The following is a 26,169-nucleotide window of genomic DNA, read 5'->3' as shown; positions in this document are numbered from 1 at the left end:
ACACTCATAAATGGGCTGGTATACTGTAGCATGGGGATGGTGAGGAGTACGATACAATAGGGCCCTATGGAATCACTGTATGGTTTGACATTTGTTACTTTCTTCTTTTATACATTTCTATATATGTTATGTTCTTACAGAGAACAGTATGAACACTGTATGTCATACATGCCTTATATACGTATATACGTGTATTGTCCCTACACCTTAGTGGTTTGTATCTAGCAACCATCGTGGAAATCCGATTGAGCTCTGTAGAAATCCATTAACACTGTCAGAGGAACCCTCTGTACAGAGAGTGTGAGACTGCATCAGTGAGTGAGTGTGCTACCTGCGGTGAGCAGCCAGCAACCTAACCCACAGACAATTAGCTGCAACAACCACTAACCAGGCTACAGCCACAGAGCTAGATACACCCTCTCCCTGCCTCCCTGACACTGTGGTGTCCCAGGGACTGCAGTCTGCAGCCAAGTGTTATGTTGTGACCATGGCTGTGGTTACAGTTACAAATGAAGCCATTGTTACTGTTAACGTCTAAACCGTTAATAAAGATTTAGGCTATTTTAAAACCTCCCCTCAATGAGTCAGTCCCTATGGTATTAAACAGAACCTCTTAATCACACTCAGCTCACTGTGTCTTTATGTCTTAATGTGGAGGGGAAAGAGAGGGAGAAAGAGAGGGATGAGAACAGTGAAAAAAGAGTGTCAGAAAGCAGTGCTTAGGGAGCACGAGCCCAGTCCCTCCTCTGCTCCTCTCACAAAAAGGGTAATCAGCAGCCAAGTAGAGAGCAGAGCAGGGCTTTAGACTTAGGCCTTGGTCAAAAGTAGTGAACTAAAAAGGGAATACAGTGCCATTTGGGATGTAGCCTAGGGATACAGAGGAGATATAATCCACAGTGCCCTTCATGTTCTTACATAAACCAGCCGGCCAGTCGGTACAGATGACACAACCCTTTCTGTGGTGTCATGGTACTGTTCCTCTGTGGCTGGCTGGCTGGTGTTCCCCTATGGCCAGTGTTATGGGAGTAAAAGGTTGTTGTCCCTGACCACACCAGCCAACCAGTCGGACAGGATGACACAGCAGTTTTTATTGTGTCATTGTACAGTTCCCCTATGGCTGCAAAGTGTTATGGGAGAAAAAAGCAGAAGAGCCCAACCAGAGCTGGTGATTTCAACAGCATCCACTGGACTTCGTCATTTTTCTGCACATGCTCAGTGCAGCTAAGTGACACTGCTTCATCCCAAATGGCATCCTATTCCCTATACAGTGCACTACTTTTGACCAGGGCCCATAGGGTCTAGTCAAACGTGTCACACTATATAGGTATTAGGGTGTCATTTGGGACACAGACATTGCCTGCTTCTGCACATGCACAGTGGAGCTCAGTGGTGAAGGCTTCTATAGAGAGCAGACTAGTATGGATGATACACATCATCACACCAGATGGCCCATATATACAGTACCAGTCAAAAGTCCGAACACACCTACTCATTCAAGGTTCTATACTTTATTTTTACTATTTTCTATATTGTAGAATAACAGAAGACATCAAAACTATGAAATAACACATGGAAACATGTAACCAAAACAATTGTGAAATGTATTTCCTTCTTAATGCGTTTGAGCCAATCAGTTGTGTTGTGACAAGGTACAGTAGGGGTGGTATACAGAAGATATACATACTTGGTAAAAGACCAAGTCCATACTGTATTATGGCAAGAACAGCTCAAATTAGCAAAGAGAAACAACAGTCCATCATTACTTTGGGACATGAAGGTCAGTCAATGCGAAGAACTTTGAACGTTTCTTCGAGTGCAGTCACAAAAACCATCAAGCGCTATGATGAAACTGGCTCTCATGAGGACCGCCACAGGAAAGGAAGACCCAGTGTTACCTCTGCTGCAGAGGACAAGTTCATTAGAGTTAACCGCACCTCAGAATGCAGCCCAAATAAATGCTTCACAGAGTTCATGTAACAGACACATCTCAACATCAACAGTTCAGAGGGGACAGCGTGTGTCAGGCCTTCATGGTCGAATTGCTGCAAAGAAACCACTACTAAAGGACACCAATAAGAAGAAGAGACTTGCTTGGGCCAAGAGTCACAGGCAATGGACATTAGACTGGTAGAAATCTGTCTTTTGGTCTGATGAGTCTAAATTTGAGATGTTTGGTTCTAACTGCCGTATTTTTGTGAGACGCAGAGTACTGTAGATGAACGGATGATCTCCGCATGTGTGGTTCCCACAGTGAAGCAAGGCACACTTAACCAGCATGGCTACCACAGCATGCTGTAGTGATACTCCATCCCATCTGGTTCGCGCCTAGTAGGACTATCATTTTTTTCCCAACAGGACAAAAAAGTGAAGGAGTGCTGCATCAGATGACCTGGCCTCCACAATCACCCGACCTCAACCCTATTCAGATGGTTTGAGACGAGTTGGACCACAGGAAAAGCAGCCAACAGATCAAATACTTATGTCATGCAATAAAATGCAAATGAATTACTTAATAATCATACAAATGTGATTTTCTGGATTTTTGTTTTAGATTCCATCTCTCACAGTTGAAGTATGTATACCTATGATAAAAATTACAGACCTCTACATGATTTGTAAGTAGAAAAACCTGCAAAATCGGCAGTGTATCAAATACTTGTTCTCTCCACTGTATATATATATATATACACACTGTATAGAGCATAGAGACACCTGGATTCCAAAATACTTTCTAACACACACAATTACACACAAGTGCGCGCATGCACACACACACAGTAACAGATGTGCTGTGCCTATCATTGGCAGGCTCTAGTCTCAGCAGGGTATATGGAGCTAATGCAGTCTGTGCACCTCACCTCAATAGAAAAAAAACCCAGAAAAAATACATCAAGTGTGTTCCACATGGTACCCTATTCCCCATATAGTGAACTCCTTTTCAAAAGAGCCCTATGGAATTTGGGACACAGTTAAGGTAAAAATGTTTTTCCAACCAGTGAATACCTGCATCGCAGCAGAAACAAAAAGCACACTCAGCATCCCCTGTACCGTACGACAGGCAGGGAGGCAGCGAGTAGAAAATGAAGTAAGGCTAAGATTATCCATATAGATTTATTTTTTATTTTATAATTTTTGGGGGGAAGGGTTTGGGGGTCTCTCATGGGTCTCTCGTTCGCGGCCGGCTACGACACAGCCTGGACTCAAACCAGGATCTCTAGTGGCTCTGCTACTGTAGCACTGCGATGCAGTGCCTTAGACCACTGCGCCACTCGGGAGGCCCATCCATATATATTTTTACTGCATAACAATGCAGTATCTGAGCTACAATGCTATAGTCTGAAACAATCACTTTGACGAGTGGAGTCAGGTAGCTATAAAACAGCAGCAGCTATGTTACAATACAGTACAAAAGATTACTGTCTTATGCACATGCTAAAAAAAGGTGCCTGGAAGTAGTATTTTTAGCTGAAAGAATAATTTGTAAAAGTAAAGCGAATAATCATAGTAATAGTATATCTATATGATTCTTACCCAACATGTTCCAGGGAGAATATAGCTCATTTCAAGGTGCATTTGATGTTATTATGTTGAGGTGAAGGAAAAAAGTTTAGAAAAAAATCTGGCAAAATCAGGTAAAAATATGTATCACCCTTCAGATAGCTACACACACACATTACACCATGCCAGGACACCATGGTTACCAGGTTACTGAGGAGACATGCCAAATCAGATCACTGTGTGAGCCAATCAGCTTCTTCTACGATAACACCTGCAGCAGCATCCAGCTGCTCATTCAGAACGCATACCAAATATGGAGAAAGCCATTGCAATGAAATCACCTCAGGATTTTCAACATTAGCCAGTGACAGTCCCATTTCAATGTGAGAAACACAGATGCTGTAAAGCCTCACTCAGAGGCCGTAACAGAGGGAAGGACGAGGGAGGGAGATGCCAATAAGGTCCAGAGTTAATTATAAGGCCTCAGCATGCTCTGAGGGTCTTAAGTTCACTACTCTGACGAGATAATGATTGCAAACCCAGTCAGCTGCTAAAAGCAAATGCAGATGGAGACCAGCATATCTCTCTCTCTCTTTACCTTCCTCATTCACTCCCCCCTTAATTCTCTCCCTTCCTCCCTCCCTCTCTCTGTTCTGTTTTACAGTTCAAACTCCTGGGAGTTCTTTGACCATGTTCAATTTAACACAGACAGTTGGAGACAGTGCTTCCTGTGATTGCATTATGATATCACACTATTCAGAATAGTTTTAGGGAGGGACTGGGGGATTGGGAGAAAGATAGGGACCGAGACAAAAGATTGGAATGGGAAAGAGGGAGGGATACACACACAAACACACACGCGCACATGCACATCCACGCACATTGGTCCTGTACTGAGAAGTAATGATAGCCTCAGCTCCGGTAGTGATGGAGAGCAGCCACCTACTGGGAGTCAGAACTTTACAGGTGAGAGCAGCAGAAGGCGAGGGGGATGACTCCTCTCCCCTGAGAGAGAGTAGAGCACAGCAGAGCAGAGCATGGAACACATCTGAATACCAACAACTGTACTATACCACACCCCTCAACTCCACACTCCGAAACCTCAGTCTGTGAAAGCATCACAGTGAGATTTTCTTTCTTTCAGAAAAGGGCAAAACTCTCTCACTTCCTCTTCACCTATGGACCACATTCATGTTCTTTCTTTTCCACAAAAGGGCAACATCCACGTGGTGGATGCATCTTCTTTTCTGCTCACACTCATTTCTCCCTCTAGTGAAGTGGATGATACCGCATTCCTTAAACAATGGTCTGTGTAACCCAGGCTTATGAGTCAGGGCACAGCTCACCCAGTACAGTAACACACAGGATGTGTCGCGAATAGCACCCCATTCCCTATGTAGTGCACTACCTTTGATCAGGGCCCATAGGGTAATGCACTATAGGAAAAGGAAAAGTAGTAAACTATGTAGGGAATAGGGTACCATTTGGAAAACAACCACAGATTCCTTCCTCTAACCATCCCAATTCTCATTAGTGCAGGTAGAATGTGTAATGAAAAAGGCTCTCTGCCTTACTCTGCCTCACTTGCTCAAATTGTACGAATACTCATACTAATCAAATCAAGTCAAATTTGTGCCGAATACAACAGGTGTATGTAGACCTTACAGTGAAATGCTCACGTACAAGCCCTTAAACAACAATGCAGTTTTAAGAAAAATATAATAAAATAAAATAAATAGAAAGTAATTAAAGAGCAGCAGTAAAATAACAATAGCAAGGTTATATACAGGGGGTACCGGTACAGAGTCAATGTGAGGGGGCACCGGTTAGTCGAGGTAATTGAGGTAATATGTACATGTAGGTAGAGTTATTAAAGTGACTATGCATAGATAATAACAGAGAGTAGAAGCACTTTAAAATAGGGGGGGGGGGGGGGGGGTGCAAATAGTCTGGGTAGCCATTTGATTAGATGTTTAGAAGTCTTGTGTCTTGGGGTAGAAGATGTTTAGAAGCCTCTTGGACCTGGACTTGGCGCTCCGGTACTGCTTGCCGTGCGGTAGCAGAGAGAACAGTCCATGACTAGGGTGGCTGGAGTCTTTGACAATTTTTAGGGCCTTCCTCTGACACCGCCTGGTATAGAGGTCCTGGATGGCAGAAAGCTTGGCCCCAGTGAGGTACTGGGCCGTACTCACTACCCTCTGTAGTGCCTTGCGGTCAGAGGCCGAGCAGTTGCCATACCAGGCAGTGATGCAACCCATCAGGATGCTCTTGATGGTGCAGCTGTAGGACTTTTTGAGGATCTGCGGACCCCTGACAAATATTTTCAGTCTCCTGAGGGGGAATAGGTTTTGCCCTCTTCACGACTGTCTTGGTGTGCTTGGACCATGTAAGTTTGTTGGTAATGTGGACGCCAAGGAACTTGAAGCTCTCAACCTGCTCCACTACAGCCTCGTCGATGACATACTAACATACTGCATAATACATACTTAATGAGTAAAAACTACATACTATTAGTTAATTTTAGTATTCTGTAAAGGAACGTTATCCTTTCAGTTGAGCGTACTATCGCTTCGCCTGTCTACCGGAAGTTGATGCTGTTGCTATTCAACCTACTGCTAGCATAACAAATTACTAGCTAGACATTTTACGACTTCAGGTGTGTTCTTAAATTCAATCTGAGCGTTCGTAAATTCAGAGTGTTGTCAGATTGCCCGTTTGTAAATTCAGAGCATTTCGCTCTTGGAGCGTTCAGAGCACACTGGACGCTCTGGCAGTAGGGTTGATTCGAGTGTTCTGACCTTACAACTGCAGTCAAGCACCCAAGCTAACTGGCTAACTTGCTAGCTACTTCCAGACACAAATGAGAGGTTACCTCACTCTGACTATTTTACTCGCCCTAGCAGAGCTGGTTAGGCAATTTTCATGTTATCAAGAGCGTTGGTGACTGTAACTGTGCTGCTGGCAACAATTTTATTACGCCTTTTTTTGCCAACGTTTACTGACACCGACCATATTCAACGGCTGTTGAGCGTTCGTAAATTCATCAGTTATCCTGCGCTCTGGTACACTCAGACGAGAGTGCTCTGAAATCAGAGTAGATAGCCAGAGCGAATTTACGAAAGCACCCAAATGTCCATTAAGAACGCACAATGACTATACCACTTAGCTAAGAATGACAGGGATAATCAAGTCAATAAACTTTGGGTAGTTAGTTAGATAGCATTTCGTTAATATACTGGCAATTTTGATGTAATAGTAGCCAACTAACATTAGCTAGCTAGCTAACATACCGGTACCTACTGCTGTAATGATATGCTATGTGGTTTGTAAGCAGAGGTGTAAAGTACTTAAGTAAAAATACTTGATACAATTTGAATGTTTAGCAGGACAGGAAAATTGTCTAATTCACACACTTATCAAAAGGACATCCCTGGTCATCCCTACAGCCTCTGATCTGGCGGACTCACTAAACAAATGCTTCATTTGTAAATTATGTCTTGATTTTAGGAGTGTGCCCCTGGCTTTCCGTAAACTTCAAAAACAAGACATTGGTGCCTCTTGGTTTGCTTTAAATAAGGAATTTTTTAAATATTTTGTTGCTTAAGTATATTTTAGCGATTACATTTACTTTTGATACTTAAGTATATTTAAAACCAAATACTTTAAGACTTTTACTCAAGTAGTATTTTACAGGGTGACTCACTTTTACTTAAGTATGACAATTGGATACTTTTTCCACCACTGTTTGTAAGGATAGCATAGCTAACAAATTGTCAGCCAACATAACGTGTAAGGTAACTTATTTGCTCAACAGTTTCTTAACATTAACATTCTTAACATCATAATTAGTTAAAGTAATATTTATTTGTATCCTTTCTCGTTGGATTTTGGCTGCATATTTTATGCCATTTTCTTCAAATCTGACAAAAATATGAACCCTCAACCCATTTTCTGAAGAATTGCATTATGGGCACTAAAAGCATGGAAATAGTGTCCACTGTTTGTATACTTTGTATTTTGGTGAATGTAGCACGACATCCGGGAAATTTTGGCATACTAACTATACCCATAATATGACCAATACGCATACTATATAATCAATTTATGTCATAAATTGTATGGCTAGTGCAGTTAGTATGAGTATTCAAACACAACTTAAGTGTTCTCAAGAAGTGGATGCTGAATAATGCTAATCATTAGGCCTGGAAACTGCAGTAATGGAGTTTGCGTGGGGGTGGGAGGGAGAGGGTGCGTGCGTGGTTACTGCACCTGTACATGAGTGTGTGTGTGTGTTTTCCTGAGTGTGTGTGTCTTGCATAAGAAGACTATTACTCATCACTCACACATTGGTGGTGAATATCCCGTAGATGAGGTCTTGTTCAGGCAGATAGAAGGTGCTCTGCAGCTCATTATAGTAGAAGGGGAACTCTCCGGAGCGCGAGCAGTTCAGCCTGGCCTTCATGAAGGTGGTCCAGGTGTCTTCCAGTAGGAACCGCCCTCCGATGTCATTCTTACAGACGCGGGCCACCCGGGAGTAGACGGTCTTCCCACAGTCGTGTTCCACAGCGTTCTCACGCAGGAAGAAGAATGTGAAGAGACCCACATCATAGGCTGAGATGAAATGGGGCTCTGAGGAAGAGGAGGAGAGGACAAGGGAGGAGGGTAGGGGACAGAGAAGGAGAGGAAGAAGGGCATAGGGGAAGAGGAGACAAAGTCAGAGAGAGCATTAGAGTCCATGCAGCCATAGGGGATGATTCTTAATGTCATGCTAGTTTATACTGACGAATGAATGTGTCCAGTCATGTTGATAATAAAGTCATCCCGGGAGATACATTCATTAGTCACAGTCATCCTATAAAACATACACTGCATTCATTCCTCCATCTGTAAAATGCCAGAACACATGATCAATCTTGATGTGGTAAAGACATGAGACTAATGCACTCGATGAGTGGAACAAAATCAATATAGACTGTGACTTCATCATCCATTCTAGTTGGTGCTCAGAAACACTACATGGTACGGCCAATCAAACAGTCTCCCTGTTGTGAGTTGTTATTATTACAGACACGGGTTAGCCTCAGTCCCAACACTGAACACATTAACAGCAGACATAGCAGGGTTCAAACAACATTTAAAATATGCTTTATTGAGCATGCCTGGACAAAATGGAACCAATGGTTTAATTCCAAAAGTGCAAACTCTGCCCATCTGGCATTAAATTCAGGCTCAAACAAACACTCAATGACAGCATTTGAAAGGTGTTAAATACTATTTGAACCCAGATGTGATAACCAGTGGCATGCCTTCTCCCCTGTAGAGTTATAATGTAGAGGAGGATTGTTCATGACTAGAGAAGGAGTGAGGCTGTGAGAACAACACAGTATGTGCAGTCGATGCTGCTTTCCCTAAGGTAACATTCATTCTCAGTGATATCAAACACACACACACACTCACACAAACGGACAGCTTGGATGCAGAGCAGAGAGCGTAGATATTAACCTGCAAACAGTCATGATGATAAGTGCCCCGGGGGCCAGCACTACCTTTTAAGAGAATGAGATTATAGGAGAACGCAGGCGGTCAGCAGGAATGGAAACAGCATCAGAAGCAATAACAGAACGCATAATTCCATTTCAGAACACTCATAAAAAAACAACTGCGGGTAGTAGCTGGGGGCAGCAAATAGGAATGGGTAAAATGGATGGTAGAGACGGACTAGTTTACCAAATAGCACAATGTTTGGTGATATCTACAGATGCTTCCCTGCTGCAAGTCCAAAGAAATGCATTGACATGTTAATGATAGTCGATTGATAGTTAGTGGAGCATCTATAGATGGGACAAAATAAAATGTTAACCAAAAATATATATATTGTCAGCTGTAGCTTCATCCACTGTCCCATTATTCTTATCCTATAGTTTGCTTTCTCCATGTGTTTTATCGCACTGTTTGATCATTGTCTCTAGGGTAAGCTTAATGTTAACATGCCAGCATGGGGCTGCCATGTTACAACCCACAGCTTTGCTGTAAATAATTACATGTAATGTAATCCATGTAAAATCATGTAATCCATTTCTGATAATCTATCATGACAAATCTACCATTACCTCCCTAACCTGGCTCTTCATGATACTGTTTAATGGAGGACTGAGTTCTCCAGTTCAGTCAGCTAACCGATGCTTACAGCCATGTAAATGAAGGTGTGTGTGTGTGCGCGTGTGGTACTGTTTCACCAGACCTCCTGCTGGGTCCTAGATAATTACCACAGAGAGAGAGAAGCCAGGAAAAAGGCTTCAGCGTATATTAACACTACTGCTTCCCCACGGCTGTCAGACACACACACACACGTGCAGGCGCGCACGCACGCACGCACACAGGCGCACACGCACACACACACACACATACACACACGGCCCGGTTGCTGTCAGAGGTGGGATTTGAATGAGCTAATACTCTATACACAGTCGATACAGTATAATATACATGTTTAGGCTGCGTAATGTGTGTGGGCGTCAATCCAACAAACAGATTGTTCAATCTCCACACAGTCTGATTGAGGGCTGTAACTCACACACAGCCACGTGACTGACCATGGGGAAGAGGAGGAGGAGAGAGAGCAAGAGAGAGAGAGAGAGAGAGAGTTTAAAAAAAAACTTTAGGTCTGGGAACCCATGACACAATAAACACTCAAACATCAATGGTTAAACATCAATTAAAAACACAACACCAAATCTTCCTCCACTGTAACTTAACGCAACAACTACTGAATACCCCATATGCTCATAACAACCCAATGTCATTAACCAGTTTATAATAGGCAAACTCAACCCTCTGTCTTGCTGCCAACATCTCCTCCAGCATACCCACCACGTCCACAGAAGCCTGTCCCCGAATACTGCTCTTTCATCTTCCAGATTGCTAATTTAGCTGCAGAATTTTGACGTCTGGATGAGAAGCGTGCCCAAAGTAAACTGCCTGTTACTCTGGCCCAGAAGCAAGGATATACAAATAGTATATTTGGATAGAAAACACTCTAAAGTGTCCAAAACTGTTAAAATAATGTCTGTGAGTATAACAGAACTGATATGGCCGGCGAAAACCTGAGGAAAATCCATCCATGAAGTGGCATTTTTTTGATGTGGGTATTATCAATTGAATGCCTATAGAGTATCTAATGGGTTAGGACCCAGATTGCAGTTCATATGGCTTCCACTAGATGTTAACAGTCTTTAGACATTGTTTCATGCTTGTTTTCTGAAAAATGAAGAAGAATGAGACCTTTCTGTCTGTTGACTGAGGAAGAATGCAGAGCTGGTTTGCGCACCTGACCGAGTGCCCGCCTGACCGAGTGCGCGCCCTTCGTTGTTTTTCCTTTCTGTTGAAGACGCTATTGTTCGGTTGAAATATTATTGATTATTTAGACAATTGACAACCTGAGGATTAATTATAAACACCGTTTGACATGTTTCGAAAAACTTTACCGGTACTATTAGGATGTATTCATCTGCATGTTTTGATTGCCTTTGAGCCAGTGGATTACTGAACAAAACGCGCCAAAATGAATATTTATTGTGTAGCTGGGACTCTTGTGACTGCAACCATATGAAGATCTTCAAAGGTAAGTGATTCATTTTATTGCTATTTCTGACTTTTATAATTACTTTACTTTGTTGTAAATGTTTGTATGCTTTTGTAGGCGGGGCGCTGTCCTCAGATAATCGCATGGTATGCTTTCGCCGTAAAGCCTTTTTGAAATCTGACAACGTAGCTGGATTAACAAGAAGTTCATCCGATGTATAACACTTGTATTTTTTATGAATGTTTATTATGACTATTTCTGTATTTTGAATTTGGCGCTCTGCAATTTCACCGGATGTTGTTGAGGTGGGTTGCTAGCGGAACACCTGCGCCAGAAAGGTTAAGTAAGAACACTACACCCCTTTGACTAAACCTGTACTTTGGCCCAAGTATAAACAGTTGGGAAGAGAAAACCTCTCCCAGAGCTGAGAACCAAGTAGTGATCAGGTCAAATCATCCCGACCAACCTGGTACACAGATGTGCCAGAGTTTCAGAATGGACACCCCTCCCCAACAGTTGGATCCAGGTGTACCAGATGCATGTTGGTGACTATAGCTCCATGTATTATCCTCCATTGGAGGTCAGCTGTCCTCTTATCAAAGGGCAGTTTATATAAAGACCGCCAACAGCCTTTTGGGGAGGCACCTTGACCAACACATCCGACCACCTCGTCGACTTTACCCCTTCCAGGGAAGAAGCAGGGGACACTTTTACACATATTATGTATGTGGCCTTCTTTCCCACCGCATTGAACTCCCTCAGCTCCGGGGTGTCGAAAGAAAACAGAATACCCATGTCCTTCTTGAATGCCCCCACTGCAGCACTTACATTCAGCGCAGGGAACACATAATCCAGACCCTCCGTACATCAATCAGAGTTGGAAGTATCAGTCACATACTGCCGATGAAGTACTGGCAAGGAGTCGCAGAACTCAGCTACGACCTTTCACAGTAGGCAAGATGATCGGATCCCCGCTCTTTCTCCCAGCTCCTCCAACAATCTGCTACTGCTCAGCATCAGATGACTCAGCATGGTACACCCCACACCTAACAGACATGAACGTAGGCTGGCTGAACTCTTAGCACGGGATTGGATGACATTGTTATAAAAAAAGAGTCTGTTCAAAAAGCCACATCCCTAGTGGTGTGCTGGCCTTACGGGACATGTGGAAAACTCTCCAAGTCTGCATAACAGACTCATAGAATGGAGTCAGGTCAGACAAATCACCCCCTCTAGCTTTAACCTCTACGGGATCAGTGTCCCTATACCAGGACTGTTGAGCTAACGTGCGCTAATGTGATTAGCATGACGATATAAGTAACAGCAAACTTTCCAGGACATAGACAGGTCTTATACGGGCAGAAAGCTTAAATTCTCCAACTGCATTTTCCAATTTACAGTAGCAATTACAGTTAAAAAATACCGTGCTATAGTTTGAGGAGAGTGCACAACAACAAAAAACTTTTACAGCAACTTCTGAAGGTAAATAATGTACTTACATTCAGTAATCTTGCTCTGATTTGTCATCCTGGGGGTCCCAGAGATCAAATGTAGCATAGTTTTGTTTGATAAAAATCTATTTTTATATTCAAATGTAGGAAGTGGGATCTACAGTTTGAACCCCTGCTGTCTCTGGCTCCACACCCACCCTGCCTGGCCATCTAGATGTGTGAAAGTTAGTGTATAAGATCCATCATGTATGACATTCCTGGGAGTGTGTAAACTTTAATTTTGTATTACCATATCATTTTTGTATGTTCTCTGTAGTTATGTACTTGAAAATGTATCACATTTGGGCAGAGACAAAATATTGTCCAGTATTGCAATGCTACACTGGATCAATCTGAAACTTTGTACACACACTGCTGCCATCTAGTGGCCAAAATCTAAAATGCGCCTAAACTGCAATATAATATCATGGCCTTTCTCTTGCATTTCAAAGATGATGAAAAAAAATAAACATGTTTTTTTTCATTGTATTATCTTTTACCAGATCTAATGTGTTATATTCTCCTACATTAATTTGAGATTGCACAATTTTCAAAGTGTTTAAAAAAAAAATTGTATCAAGCATATGCATATCATTGCTTCAGGTCCTGAGCTAGAGTTAGATTTGGGTATGTCATTTTAGGCGAAAATTGAAAAAAAGGGTCAGACCCTTATTAAGAGGAAAAGGTGCTTGTCTAAGCCCAAACAGCCCGCTCTCCTCATCAATGTGTAGGCTGTAGGAATTTATATATTCCTCAATTCCATTCTTTTACTTTTAGGTTGTGTGTATTATGTGTATTGTTGTTAATTGTTAGATATTACTGCATTGTTGGAGCTAGAAACACAAGTATTTCGCTACACCCGCAATAACATCTGCTAAACGTGTATATGATAAATAACATTTGATTTGATTTGTATCAACCCAGCTAGAACCATCACTGTACAACAGTCTCTGGGCTGCTTGAAGCCAGAAAGCCATGACCCTAGAAGAAATGTTCACCAGGCATTACCCACCCTCGTGCAGTGGCAGGTACAGGGCTGCAGCTTTAATCCAATGTTGTCCAGACCAGAAGAAATTGACAAGGGTCCTCCGAAGCTCTTTTATCAGGCCCCCTGGTGTCTGTAAACTCATTAGTCTGTGCCACGGGGTAGAGGCGGTTGGTTAGGTTATTGGCTACCAGCACACTTCCCCTATAAGAGAGCTGGGCTAGAACCCATTTCCACCTAGACAATCAGGCACCTGCTATATTTTGAAAGACATCAGATTCTAGAATAAATCCCAGTCTTCATCCCATCTCTGCCACACTGAAGCCCCCTTGGTAACCATGGAGTGGTTCCTATTTGAAGCTGACCTGCCCACAGGAACTCACTCTATTCCGGATTAACTCTAGCTGAGGAGGCCTCCTCATACACCTTTAGAGCATTTGAGAGAACCATAACATCCTCAACCCCTGTAATAAAAACTGACATGTTATCTGCATACGCAGACAGTGCTATTGTGGGACCCTTCATAACCCCTGGCACAGAGAAACCAGTAAGCCTCACTTTTAAAAAACAAAGCACTGGTTCAATTGCCAGACAAGATAACTGTCCTGAAATTGTGCATCCCTGCCTAATACTCCTATGGACGGGAAAGGGTCAGCTCAAACCACCCCCACCTTCACCATACATGAGGCCCCAGCATACTTTAGACTCATCCAAGACAAAAAAAAACATCCCCAAAAGGCTTTCACTGTTTTGAACAAGTACTGGTGGTCCAGATGGTCAAAAGCTTTCTCCTGATCCAAAGAAAGCAAACCCACATTCACATCAGAGAGTTTAGAAATGTGTAAAACATCTCTCATCTCCAATAGCTCATTGGGAATAAACGGCGGTACATTCAAAATCGTAACCTTTGTAGATGGAGAAGAAGCGGTAACTTAAATAAACATACATTTAAGAAGTACGGCATGCACAACCGTCCGATCGACAAGACGCTCTTCTTTAAGAAGTACGGCATGCACAACCATCTGATCGACAAGACGCTCTTCTTTAAGAAGTACGGCATGCACAACCATCTGATCGACAAGACGCTCTTCTTTAAGAAGTACGGCATGCACAACCATCTGATCGACAAGACGCTCTTCTTTAAGAAATACGGCATGCACAACCATCTGATCGACAAGACGCTCTTCTTTAAGAAGTACGGCATGCACAACCATCTGATCGACAAGACGCTCTTCTTTAAGAAGTACGGCATGCACAACCATCTGATCGACAAGACGCTCTTCTTTAAGAAGTACGGCATGCACAACCATCTGATCGACAAGACGCTCTTCTTTAAGAAGTACGGCATGCACAACCATCCGATCGACAAGACGCTCTTCTTTAAGAAGTACGGCATGCACAACCATCTGATCGACAAGACGCTCTTCTTTAAGAAGTACGGCATGCACAACCATCTGATCGACAAGACGCTCTTCTTTAAGAAGTACGGCATGCACAACCATCCGATCGACAAGACGCTCTTCTTTAAGAAGTACGGCATGCACAACCATCCGATCGACAAGACGCTCTTCTTTAAGAAGTACGGCATGCACAACCATCTGATCGACAAGACGCTCTTCTTTAAGAAGTACGGCATGCACAACCATCTGATCGACAAGACGCTCTTCTTTAAGAAGTACGGCATGCACAACCATCCGATCGACAAGACGCTCTTCTTTAACAAAAAACACCATTGCTTTATTCATCCAACATAAGCAACATTTTCATAGCCTACCTTCTCTCCTACGGTGACCAGAAACTCCTCCACAGTGACAGGAGCTTCAGTAACACACCTGAAGCCATGCCGAAGTGACAGGGATGGCATCCCCATGTGGGTCGCCATATCCACCAAAACAGTGGCAATTCTAACTAGAACTACAATATACCTAATTCTACCACTGAAACACAAAAATACTCAATCATGCATAGAAAAAGGAAAACCACCAAGAAAGGAAAAGAAAACAGAGGCGATCTAACTACAGACACCACTCACACTCACTCATACAATTCCCAACATGCACCAACACTCCCAGGATGCAGAGAGAGAGAGAGAAATACAAACCCTCCAACCCAAAAAGGACTATGGTGTTGATGGTATACTAAACAAAAGGATAAAATATACAGACCACAAATTCAAATGGGCTATTCTTAAACATTACCCTCAGCTCTGGCATCTTCCCTAAAATTTGGAACCAAGTCCGGATCACCCCAATCCACAAAAGTGAAGATAAATTTGACCCAGATAAATACAGTGGAATAATTTTTGAAAAATCCTCTGCAGTATCATCAACAGCAGACTCTTTTCTCAGTGAAAACAATGTCCTGAGCAAATGTCAAATTGGCTTCTTACCAAAATACCGTACGACAGACCACATATACACCCTGCACACCCTTATTGACAAACAAACAAAACAAAACAAAACAAAATATTCTCATGCTTTGTTGATTTCAAAAAAGCTTGTGACTCATTTTTGGATGAGGGTCTGCTACACAAATTGATGGAAAGCGTTGTTGGGGGGGGGGGGGGGGGGGGAGCATACAACATTATTAAATCAATGTAGACAACAAGGACATTAAGATTTGTTCCGAAGCCGCTCCTGCATTGTCTTGGCTGTGTGCTTAGGGACGTTGTCCTGTTGGAAGGTGAACCTTCGCTCTGGAGCAGTTTTTCATCAAGGATCTATCTGTACTTTTCTCCATTCATCTTTGCCTCAATCCTGACTAGTCTCCCAGTCCCTACCGATGAAAAACATACCCACGGCATGATGCTGCCACCACCATGCTTCACCGTAGGGGTGGTGCCAGGTTTCCTCCAGACTTAACGCTTGGCATTCAGGCCAAATAGTTCAATCTTGGTTTCATCAGACCAGAGAATCTTGTTTCTCATGGTCTGAGAGTCTGTAGGTGTGTGCATTTTACTGAGGAGTGGTGCAGAGATGGTTGTCCTTCTGGAAGGTTCTCCCATCTCCACAGAGGAACTCCAGAGCTCTGTCAGAGAGACCATCAGGTTCTTGGTCACCTCCCTGACCAAGGCCCTTCTTCCCGATTGCGCAGTTTGGACAGGCGGCCAGCTTTAGGAAGAGTCTTGGTGGTTCCAAACTTCTTCCATTTAAGAATGATGGAGACCACTATGTTCTTGGGGACTTCAACGCTGCAGACATTTTTTGGTCCCCTTCGACCAGATCTGTGCCTCGACACAATCCTGTCTCGGAACTCTATGGACAATTCCTTCAACCTCATGGCTTGGTTTTTGCTCTGACATGCACTGTCATCTCAAGGATGATAAATGGAAACAGGATGCACCTGAGCTCAATTTCGAGTCTCATAGCAAAGGGTGTGAATACTTATGTAAATAAGATATTTCTGTAAAAAAATGTTTTCGCTTTGTCATTATGGGGTATTGTGTGTAGATTTCTGAGGACATTTTTTTATTTAATCCATTGTAGAATAAAACTTTAACGTAACTCAATGTGGGAATAGTCAATGAATTTCAATAATTTACAAAGGCACTGTATATCACTGAATTGCTGAGGGCACTAGAACAGTCTGCAGCACCTCACCCGCCCTCACCCTACGGACTCAACCAAGAAGGGCCTACAGCAGCACTTTGATATTTTGCACAGATTTTGTCAGACATGGGCCCTGGCAGTGAATCTCAGTACGACAAAAAAATATTTTTTTTCCAAAAAAGGTCCAATAGCCAAGACAACAAATACAAACTATAACTAGACACTGTTGCCCCAGAATTACACCTACCTCGGCCTAAACATCAACACCACAGGTAACTTCCACAAGGCTGTGAACGAGATAAGGCAAGACGGGCCTTCTATGCCATCAAAAGGACCATAAAACTCAACATCCCAATTAGAATCTGGGTAAAACACTTATATTAGTTATCAAACCCATTGCCCTGTATGGTTGTGAGGTCTGGGGTCCACTCATCAACCAAGAATTCATGAAATGGGACAAACACACAATTGAGACTCTGCATGCAGAATTCTGCCAAAGTATACAGAGCAGAATTAGGACTATACCTGCTATATTCTACAACCACCTAAAAGGAAGCAATGCCCACACATTCCACCACAAAGCCCTCACCTACACAGATTAACCTAGAGAAGAGTCTCCTCACCCAGCTAGTTCTGGGGCTCTGTTCACAAACAAAAACAGACACCACAGAGCCACAGGACAGACACATTTAGACCCAACCAAATTATGAAAAAGCAAAAAGATAACTATTTGAACCAATGGTAAGATTCAACAAAAATAACAGCGCAATCTAGAATGCTATTCCACAAAATGAGGTGTAAACTGAGCTACACTTCCTAACCTCCTGCCAAATGGATGACCACATTAGAGACACATATTTTCCACAGATCACACAGACCCACAAAGAAGTTGAAAACAAATCAAACATTGATAAACTCCCATATCTGTTAGGAAAAATACCGCAGTGTGCAATCACAGCAGCAATATTTGTGGCCCGTTGCCATAAGAAAAGGGCAAACAGTGGAGCATTGTAAATATAACATATATTTATCTTCCCTTTCGTACTTCAACTACTTGCACATTGTTACAACACTGTACATTGGCAATAATATAATTATTGCCAATGTACAGTGTTGTATCATTTGAAATGTCTATATATTTTTTTAAATATTATGTGAGTGCAATGTTCACTAATGTTTTACCTTGTTTAATTACATTTTGATTATTGTCTGTTCCATTTGCATTGAATTGAATAAAGTGCTTTGAATTTGAGAGAGAGAGAGAGAGAGAGAGAGAGAGAGAGAAAGAGAGAGAGAGGGAGAGGGAGAGAGGGAGAGAGGGAGAGGAGATTATTGCCTGCCTGCCTGTGTTCTTTAGGGACTTCTACATCCTCAATGCTCCCCAGGCACTCCACTTCATTCTCATTTATAATAAAACAGTTGGTCAGTACCTGGCAGGTCCCAATCCAATAAAGAACAGATTGATTAGATTCAGAACCCCCTCTGTTCTATTCTGTCTGTTTGTTTGTGAATCCCCCTAACTGGGGAGGCTTATGACTAGAAATGAGATTTTAATTCTCACTCAGTCTCCTCTGAGGTTGCTCGATCCAGCTCAAGACTCTGGAGGAAGAAAATGGAGCTTTGCCCCAAGAGGCTGTGTGTATTTTTAGGTGGGCTGAGGGAACGGAAAGAAAAGGTGGTGTGTAACTAAAGTGAGTGGTGTGGTGTCTATCTGCCTGTCTTTCTGCAACTAGCTGTGATTATGCTGATGAGCAGAGCGCTCTCTTCGCCTCTCCACTCCTCCCTCCCTTGCTTGCTCCCTCACTCGCTTGCTAGAGAGGCTTCAGTAAAGCCCACCTCCCCAACACACACACCTCAGACACACACACTGTCAGAAGAGAGCCCTGTGTAGCATGAAGCATGCAGCACGCTGTAATTTCACCCTCTCCCTGACGCGAGGAATAATTACACTGCTCACTGCCTTCTGAGTCTCTGAGTATATCACCTCTCCTGTGCCTGGCCTGTATACCTGTATACCACTATCTCCTACCTTTCCTCTCACCCCATTTCTCCTTCTGTCTCCTCCTACTGAGTCTTACTTCTCTTCTCTAGCCTCCTACCCCCTTTTCCTCTTTGTCCCCCATCTCCTCTGCCTGGCCTCACCTTTCCTATCCTCCCTTTCTTCCCCTTCTTACTCCATTCATTGACTCCTGAGTGTCTCTCCTCTCTCCTGGTCTACCACTGTGGTGTCTACCTCTACCTACTCACACTTCCTCTCTCCCCTTTTCTTCCCCTTTTCTTCTCCTTCCTCCCCCTTTCTCCTCCTACTCTGTGAAGCCAAGAACTGTGTGGCTGCTGTGTTTGAATTATTGCAGATGAGAAGCACCGTCTCTGGAAGGTTTGTCTTTTTCTGCATGAGTCAGGATGTATTCTGGAGGTGCATTCAGTAAAAAAAAACTTGGTGTCAGCAACAGGGATATTATAGACACATAGCCATGACTTTTGGGGCTGATGGAGGTTTATCTAACTTAGCTTTTCTACGGTGCCAGCCAATACCAGCTCATACGGTCCACTCCCTTCCTACCTCTGTGATCCCTATCCCTATCCCTGATCCCTATTCAACACTGTGGTGGATTACTCAAATCGCTTTTTGTGGTGCCAAATTACCATGGTTTTTGTACTAGGATACAAGGAAAGGGTAGGACATAGTTCCACTGAGAAACATGGTTGATAGACTGCATCAAGACAATAAACAATCTGGAAGCGCTGGATCTCTGACAAAGATCTTAGCCCTTATGCAACAATCCACTTTAATTGACACTACACAATGATAAATGAGCTAACACATGGTGGACAGTGTGTGTGTGTGGTGTGTGTTTGTGTGTGTGTTACCATTGAGCCACTTGGAGTTGTACTGGGCCGTCCTGAGGGGTGGCATGCCCCCCAGGCTCCGGTAGATGACAGGGTCGCGACCAGAGAAGTCGATGACCGTGGCGGCATATAGTTCGCCGCTCTCCGTCACCACCGCCGTGGAGTTATGGCGAGGGTCGTAGGGGCACCTTGCCACACCGTTCACGCGATCCAACACACTACTCATATTCCCAACCTGGGAGGAGGGAAAGAGGAATAGAGAAAGAGATAAAAAAGATATAGAGATATATCGATAGAAAATATAGAAAAGACAGAGATAGAGATAGAAAAGATAGAGATAGAGAGCGATATAGATAGATAGAAAAGATAGATATAGAGATAGAAAAGATAGATATAGAGATAGAAAAGACAGATATAGAGATATAGAGAGCGATATAGATGGAGATAGAAGAGATAGAGATATAGATAGAGATATAGAGAGAAAGGGAGAAAGATAAATAGGGTGATAGAGAGTAAGAAAATGATAGTGATAGTTGTGATAGTTATAGTTGTTACTGTCTTCCCCTACCTCTAAAGTCTCCTCCAGACCATATGGCTGTTTGATATTTATATTCAAGTCTTTATCTTATTCCCTCCATCATTCACCCCCCACCCTGCCAGTTACCACTCTATCCCCCTCTTCCCTCCATCCACTCTTTCTTCCTCCCACCATCCTCCTTTACCTTCTTATCATTCCTTCCCTATCACCCCTACCCAGCCCCCTGTAGGTTTTCACTCTATTCTACTTCTTCCTCGAACCCCATCCACCCTGACATATCATTCCATCCATCCCTCCCCCCTTACCTCCCGGGTGATACAGAGGGGCTGGAAAGCGTTGGTTCCACAGGTAATGACCTCAGTCTTATTGACCAGCAGGACGCGGATGTAGTTCTGACACTCCACCTACAGGGGGTGGTAGAGTACAGAGATGTTATAGGTTAGAGAATTACATACAGTACCTTGGTTGTATTCACTAGAAACCAAATGGAAGAAAATTGACCGAAACTGCGTGGGTCTACCTGTACTTGATAAGAAACCTGATTTAAAAAGCTGCTTGTTTTCATTGCAAAACATTTGGCTACAGTTTGTAACAGTATGCACTAATGAATACGAGCCAGCATTACTCACCACTCACTTCAATGATATGACTGTAATGACTGTCTATCTTTCATCTGTGAGATGAAATGTAACACATCTAAACCTAGTCCAATCACATCTCATTCTTAGAAAGAATTCAAGTTTGTTTATTTGTCATATACACGTGATATGCAGTATATGGAGTACAGAGTGCAACTAATTGCTTACTTGCAGGTTTGTCATACACATTGAGGGAACCATTGTCTGACGATTGAGGGGGAAATTTTTTTTATTGAAACTTCTTAGTTTTCCTTAAATATATTGTTTTGGCAAATAGAGTAACTTTGTTTCAGAACTTGAGGTCAGACGAGGTTCTACAGGTTTCAGAAAGAATTGACTGCTTTTTTGTTTCTCCCCTCTTGAGAAAAATATGACAAGGCATTCAATTCCTACAAAGAAAAAGTGAAATAACAAAATGATCACAGTGTTTATCAGCCGTTGGAAGGAGAGGAGAAGGGCCACTTCCTCATCCAATCAACTGCCCGCTTTTAAAGTAAAAGCTTTTATTCAGGGTGGCATCCTGTGTGTGTGTGTGTGTGTGTGTGTGTGTGTGTGTGTGTGTGTGTGTGTGTGTGTGTGTGTGTGTGTGTGTGTGTGTGTGTGTGTGTGTGTGTGTATGGATGGGGGGGACACCCTTAAAGTCATCGTTTACCTCCGTCTTCCCTTTGCTCTGACAGGACCTCCTGGTGTCATCGTCTGGACCCCATTCCGTTGCCTAGGAAACCAAAATAAACACACATAAAAGAGTGACTGGATGCAGCATTCACCTGTTGCCAAGGGGGCTGCCTGACTAGTGCCTGCTGGCTGCCTGACAATGATGCAACTGTTGAACTTAATTTTGCTACTAACAACACAGATGCAATGAAAAGACATGAACCTTATTGATGTTTGTTAATTGCGTCAACATGGATCTGAGTGGGCCAGCCAGTGGATTATGAGGTCAGGTAACCAGATAGGACCAGGGCTGCGTTCTAATTTGCAGCCGAGATGTCATTAGAATGGAAATGTCTCTACCACACCACAGCCCACTTACATTCCTTTAGAACCGCATTGGGTTTAATTAAGAATGCCCCAGCCCCAGCTCAGTGCTGGGACACACAAAAACAAACACACACACACACACACGAGACAGACACACACCGTCCTACAATCCTCTACCACACCGCCATATGCTTTTTCTCCACTGCCCAATTGCATTTTTATTTTTATTTTTAGAACCGTAAGTCTTGGGTTAAATTACGAATGCTACACCAGGAGACTGGTCTTGCTGCTCAGTGCTGGGGCACACACACACAAACACACACACTTGGCTATCAGAGCAGCATTGGCATTTTGTATGGGAGCCTGGGAGATGGCCCTCTCTCTCTCATGTTGGTTACTGTGTCTAGGTCTCTCAGTCTCACCAAAAATAGCTGTGGTGCTGCTGGCCTAACCCTAGTGCTGGGAGAGAGAGAGGCTGGAGTTGGCACGGACTAGGTCCAGCTTATACCCCCACTGTGTCACTTGTCTCCCTCCTCTCTCCCCCTCTCCCTCTCCTCTAATCTCTTACAGTGAATGGGGGTCCTCTCTGCACACTGGAGAAAGAGTCTGCCATTCGGGTTCTCTATCGAGTATTGACTTTAAGACGGATCATCCATAACACACCACACAACCACATCGACCGATATTTTGGCTTATTCTTCACACAGTGGAACATTGTCATGCACAACAGGGCTAGGGGACACTACAGAGACCACATCGTGGTATGAAAACAGATACCCTAAGACTGGAATCTGGACACAGATTAAAGTGTCCAAAAGCGTCAGAAAGAAAAGGAAAGAGAGTAAGAAAGAAAGAGACAAATTGATTAGTGAAATAAATCGATATTTAACACGATGAGAGAGAGGAGTAAGCTAGCCGTGTCTGTGTCACAAATGCAAACTATTCACTACATTGGAGCCCAATGGACCCTGGCCAAAAGTACTGCACTATATAGGGAATAGGTTGCCATTTGTGATGCATATGATGTGTCTGCTGTCCCTGAGATGAGGCTGGGTGTTATCTCTCTGTTCTGAGAGACTCTTTAATTAACCTTGCTCATACTGCACTGAACAGAGAGAGGGAGAGAGAGAGAGAGCGAGAGAGAGGTGGGAGGGGGAGAAAGATACAGAAAGAGAAAGGGTGGGGGAGAAAGAGAGAACGAGGGAAAGAGGGGGGAAGAGAGAGAGATGGAGAGTGAAAAATGAGAGAGAAAGACAGAAAGAAAGACAGAGACAGAAAGAATGAACGATAGAGAGGGAGAGAGAGAAATGAGCTGAGAGAGAAAGCTGCAGTCTGTCATGTAGGCCAGCCAGCCATACTGAAAACACTGTGATGAAATTAGACAACTAGAACAGTTTAAACTCACAACCGATAAGAGCTCGGGCCTCAAATGGAAAAAGAAAAACAGAAGCTTTTTATTATATAAAGGCGTTACTCTACCACCATGACAGTCAACAAGCACTTCAAATAGCATCACGCATACCCCCGCGCTAGCAGTGCTGAGATGACATGATTCAAAACACTCACACATTCACACCTCTCCTTCCACTGCCGTAGCTCTGTTTGTCTCAATTGGAGGTTGGTGTGTGATGGATGCCTATGTGGTGAATCATCGTTCAGGTCATTACCATCTTTTCTCAGCGAGGCCCCATCTCCGAGGATCCCATCGGCTTAACCCCTGACCCCTCGCCCCTACCTCTCTTCACCCCGGTCTGGAACAAAGCCAGCTCAAAGCCAGTCCTACTCTGAATACCACAGGGCCCATGCACTCAGAATACCAATACCACTCTACCCCCCCAGCTGTGACAGGCACTCTGAGTGGGGTGACAGTTGTACAATTCCTGCCTGCCCGGGCTGGGATGGATGGAGCGGTTTGTACTGTATGTCTGCCTGTGAGCAGGCCCCTAGGGCCTCAAGGCAGTGGTGGAATGAGGTCACAGTGTAGAGGCTTGAACCTGTGTTACAGTTCCAACTACAAGTGTTCATTTAGAAATAATGATATATGACATAGTGATGAGGAGAGGTGGAGGACATGTCAATGTCACTGTTCATGTCCAATACAAACTATTCTAGACCAGGTTCCTAATCCTGTTATATGAGTTTGACATTATGATGATTGTTTGTTAAATTGAGCTACTGACATTTTAAAGTAAAGAAACATCATTTCAACAAGTCATTCACTCGACATGCCAGTTTGAAGAGGACTATAACACATTGGTTTGAGCAATAGAAAATGGCCATTACTAAAAAAACTCAATGAAGTTAAATGAAGTCAATTATTCCAGACCTGGACTGATTTGCAGATAAATTGCGACAGATGCATTTCCTCTATTAGCAGGGCCAACAACAAGGCCTCCAACAACACTGTCTATTTACCCTCAAACCCAAGTGTGACACCTCATTTCTCCAACTTTGCCACTTTTGGAGGCAATAAGTATTCTGCCCTCGGCAACCCGCTACAGAAAAAAAATCATGGATTTTTCATGGGCAAATAAAATAGCTGAAAGTACAATTAGTGAAAGGATGAAGGATTCATCACTTATGTTTGGGAGGGAAATGAATTCTATTTTTACAGAGGAAGTAATAAATGCTAATGAAACAAACCGCTAACAGTGAGCCAGACAGTTAAAGAGATGGGAAATGGCTCTTCCTTTAACATGGATGGCACTCTGTAGATAAGACTCTGTCATTCAGTGATATTTGACAACAATCATGTTGACTATTAATTATGGTTTGTAAATATGAGGAATAAATGTGTCTGTAGAGGAGTGTTGACAAAACCTTACTCCAGGAATCAGGCAGAACTTCTTTATCCGCAGTAAGAGTTTATTCAAGCAATTGCAAGGGAGATCACTCTCAGGATAAACAGGAGAGGAACTCAAAAGTTAGAGTCACACAGTCATTATACACTTATTTTACACAATGAGCTGCTTGCCACTCCTAGCCTACATGTCTAAGAGAAGGAAGTGATTTGTTTTTTAAAGCCTATTCAGTATGAAGAAGAATTTGGCCTTGAGCTGGGTCTCTGGTGCCCAAAGCGATAAGGAGCCACCAGCAAATCACGCCTTTGTGCGGTGTGTGAAGAGGGTAGTGGACAGCTATGGAAAATTACCAGTTGATACGGTCGGTCGGTGATAGATAGATCGATTGTACTTTTCAACTCAAGCATTTACATAGCATTAGACTGTAACAGAACCATTTTGCCACAACAAAACATTTCAGTTGGTGTGCTTGGTTTTAGTAGGCTACAAGTACAGTATTTAGTACTACGATCACAACCACTGTGATAGCTTGGGACCATGCAGTGGACAGTATGTATATTGACTCTTGTGGACTTCCCTTTGTACACGTACCTTCGTACCTATATAGACTCTACAAATGTATTTAGTGGACTGAGAATATAGTTGCTGTTGAATCTATGTACTGCTAAATCCATTTCCCTCCCTATATCCTTGACTCAACCTCAAAATCTCTGTCAAACCTCTTCCTCCTTTGACGTGAAGAGTAGGGAACATTATTTGCATACTGATCTGTGATGAAAGTGTGGAGAGGAGGCAGAGATCACCCAGCTCTGTACAGCATGTTATAGCCTGCTAGCTGTTCTCTGCTCTACTCCAAGGTCCCCTCACTTCAATGGGCCAGCATCCCGTTCTGCTTCGTCCTCTTACATACTCTTACAGTACCCTATTCAGGCTCCAACCGACCCACCCTCCACTCCACTACCTCTCCTTCCTCCGTCCCCTTCTCTACTCCCCTCTTCATTCACCCTGTCCCCTATCCACTCACCAGTCCCGCCCTCTCCCCCCTGCCCTACTGACGGATGTGACAGGACTCTCAATGGCTCTGCCTCATTGTCCATGAACACTGATCCCTACACAAGAGGGCGCAGATATGCTCCCCTCCCCCGTGCACTCCTCCAGCCCTCCTCTGCTGCCCTCCTCCTCCCTGTGCTGTGCACTCCAGCCCTCTACTGGGCCCTCTCCTCCTCCCTGAGTGTGTGCTTGTGTGTTTGTCCGTAAA

At 43.4% G+C, this 26,169-nt stretch overlaps 1 protein-coding gene across 3 annotated transcripts in view; it reads right to left on the bottom strand.

Annotated features, from left to right (window-relative positions):
• Positions 1 to 26,169, bottom strand: part of LOC109904482 (semaphorin-5B-like) — a 196,259-nt gene that overhangs the window by 55,764 nt on the left and 114,326 nt on the right. For all 3 annotated transcript variants that reach the window (XM_031797168.1, XM_031797159.1, XM_031797164.1), the window contains exons 6-9: positions 21,782 to 21,844; positions 20,797 to 20,895; positions 19,975 to 20,188; positions 7,842 to 8,127 (exon numbers count right to left, since the gene is read on the bottom strand). In XM_031797168.1, the coding sequence (XP_031653028.1) occupies positions 7,842 to 8,127; positions 19,975 to 20,188; positions 20,797 to 20,895; positions 21,782 to 21,844 (662 nt within the window). The remainder of the gene's footprint in view (positions 1 to 7,841; positions 8,128 to 19,974; positions 20,189 to 20,796; positions 20,896 to 21,781; positions 21,845 to 26,169) is intronic.

The sequence above is a fragment of the Oncorhynchus kisutch genome, linkage group LG2, assembly GCF_002021735.2.
Source record: "Oncorhynchus kisutch isolate 150728-3 linkage group LG2, Okis_V2, whole genome shotgun sequence".
Taxonomy (NCBI): Eukaryota; Metazoa; Chordata; class Actinopteri; order Salmoniformes; family Salmonidae; genus Oncorhynchus; species Oncorhynchus kisutch.
Note: the sequence above shows the minus strand (reverse complement) of the source record. Positions and strands in the feature narration are given on the sequence as shown.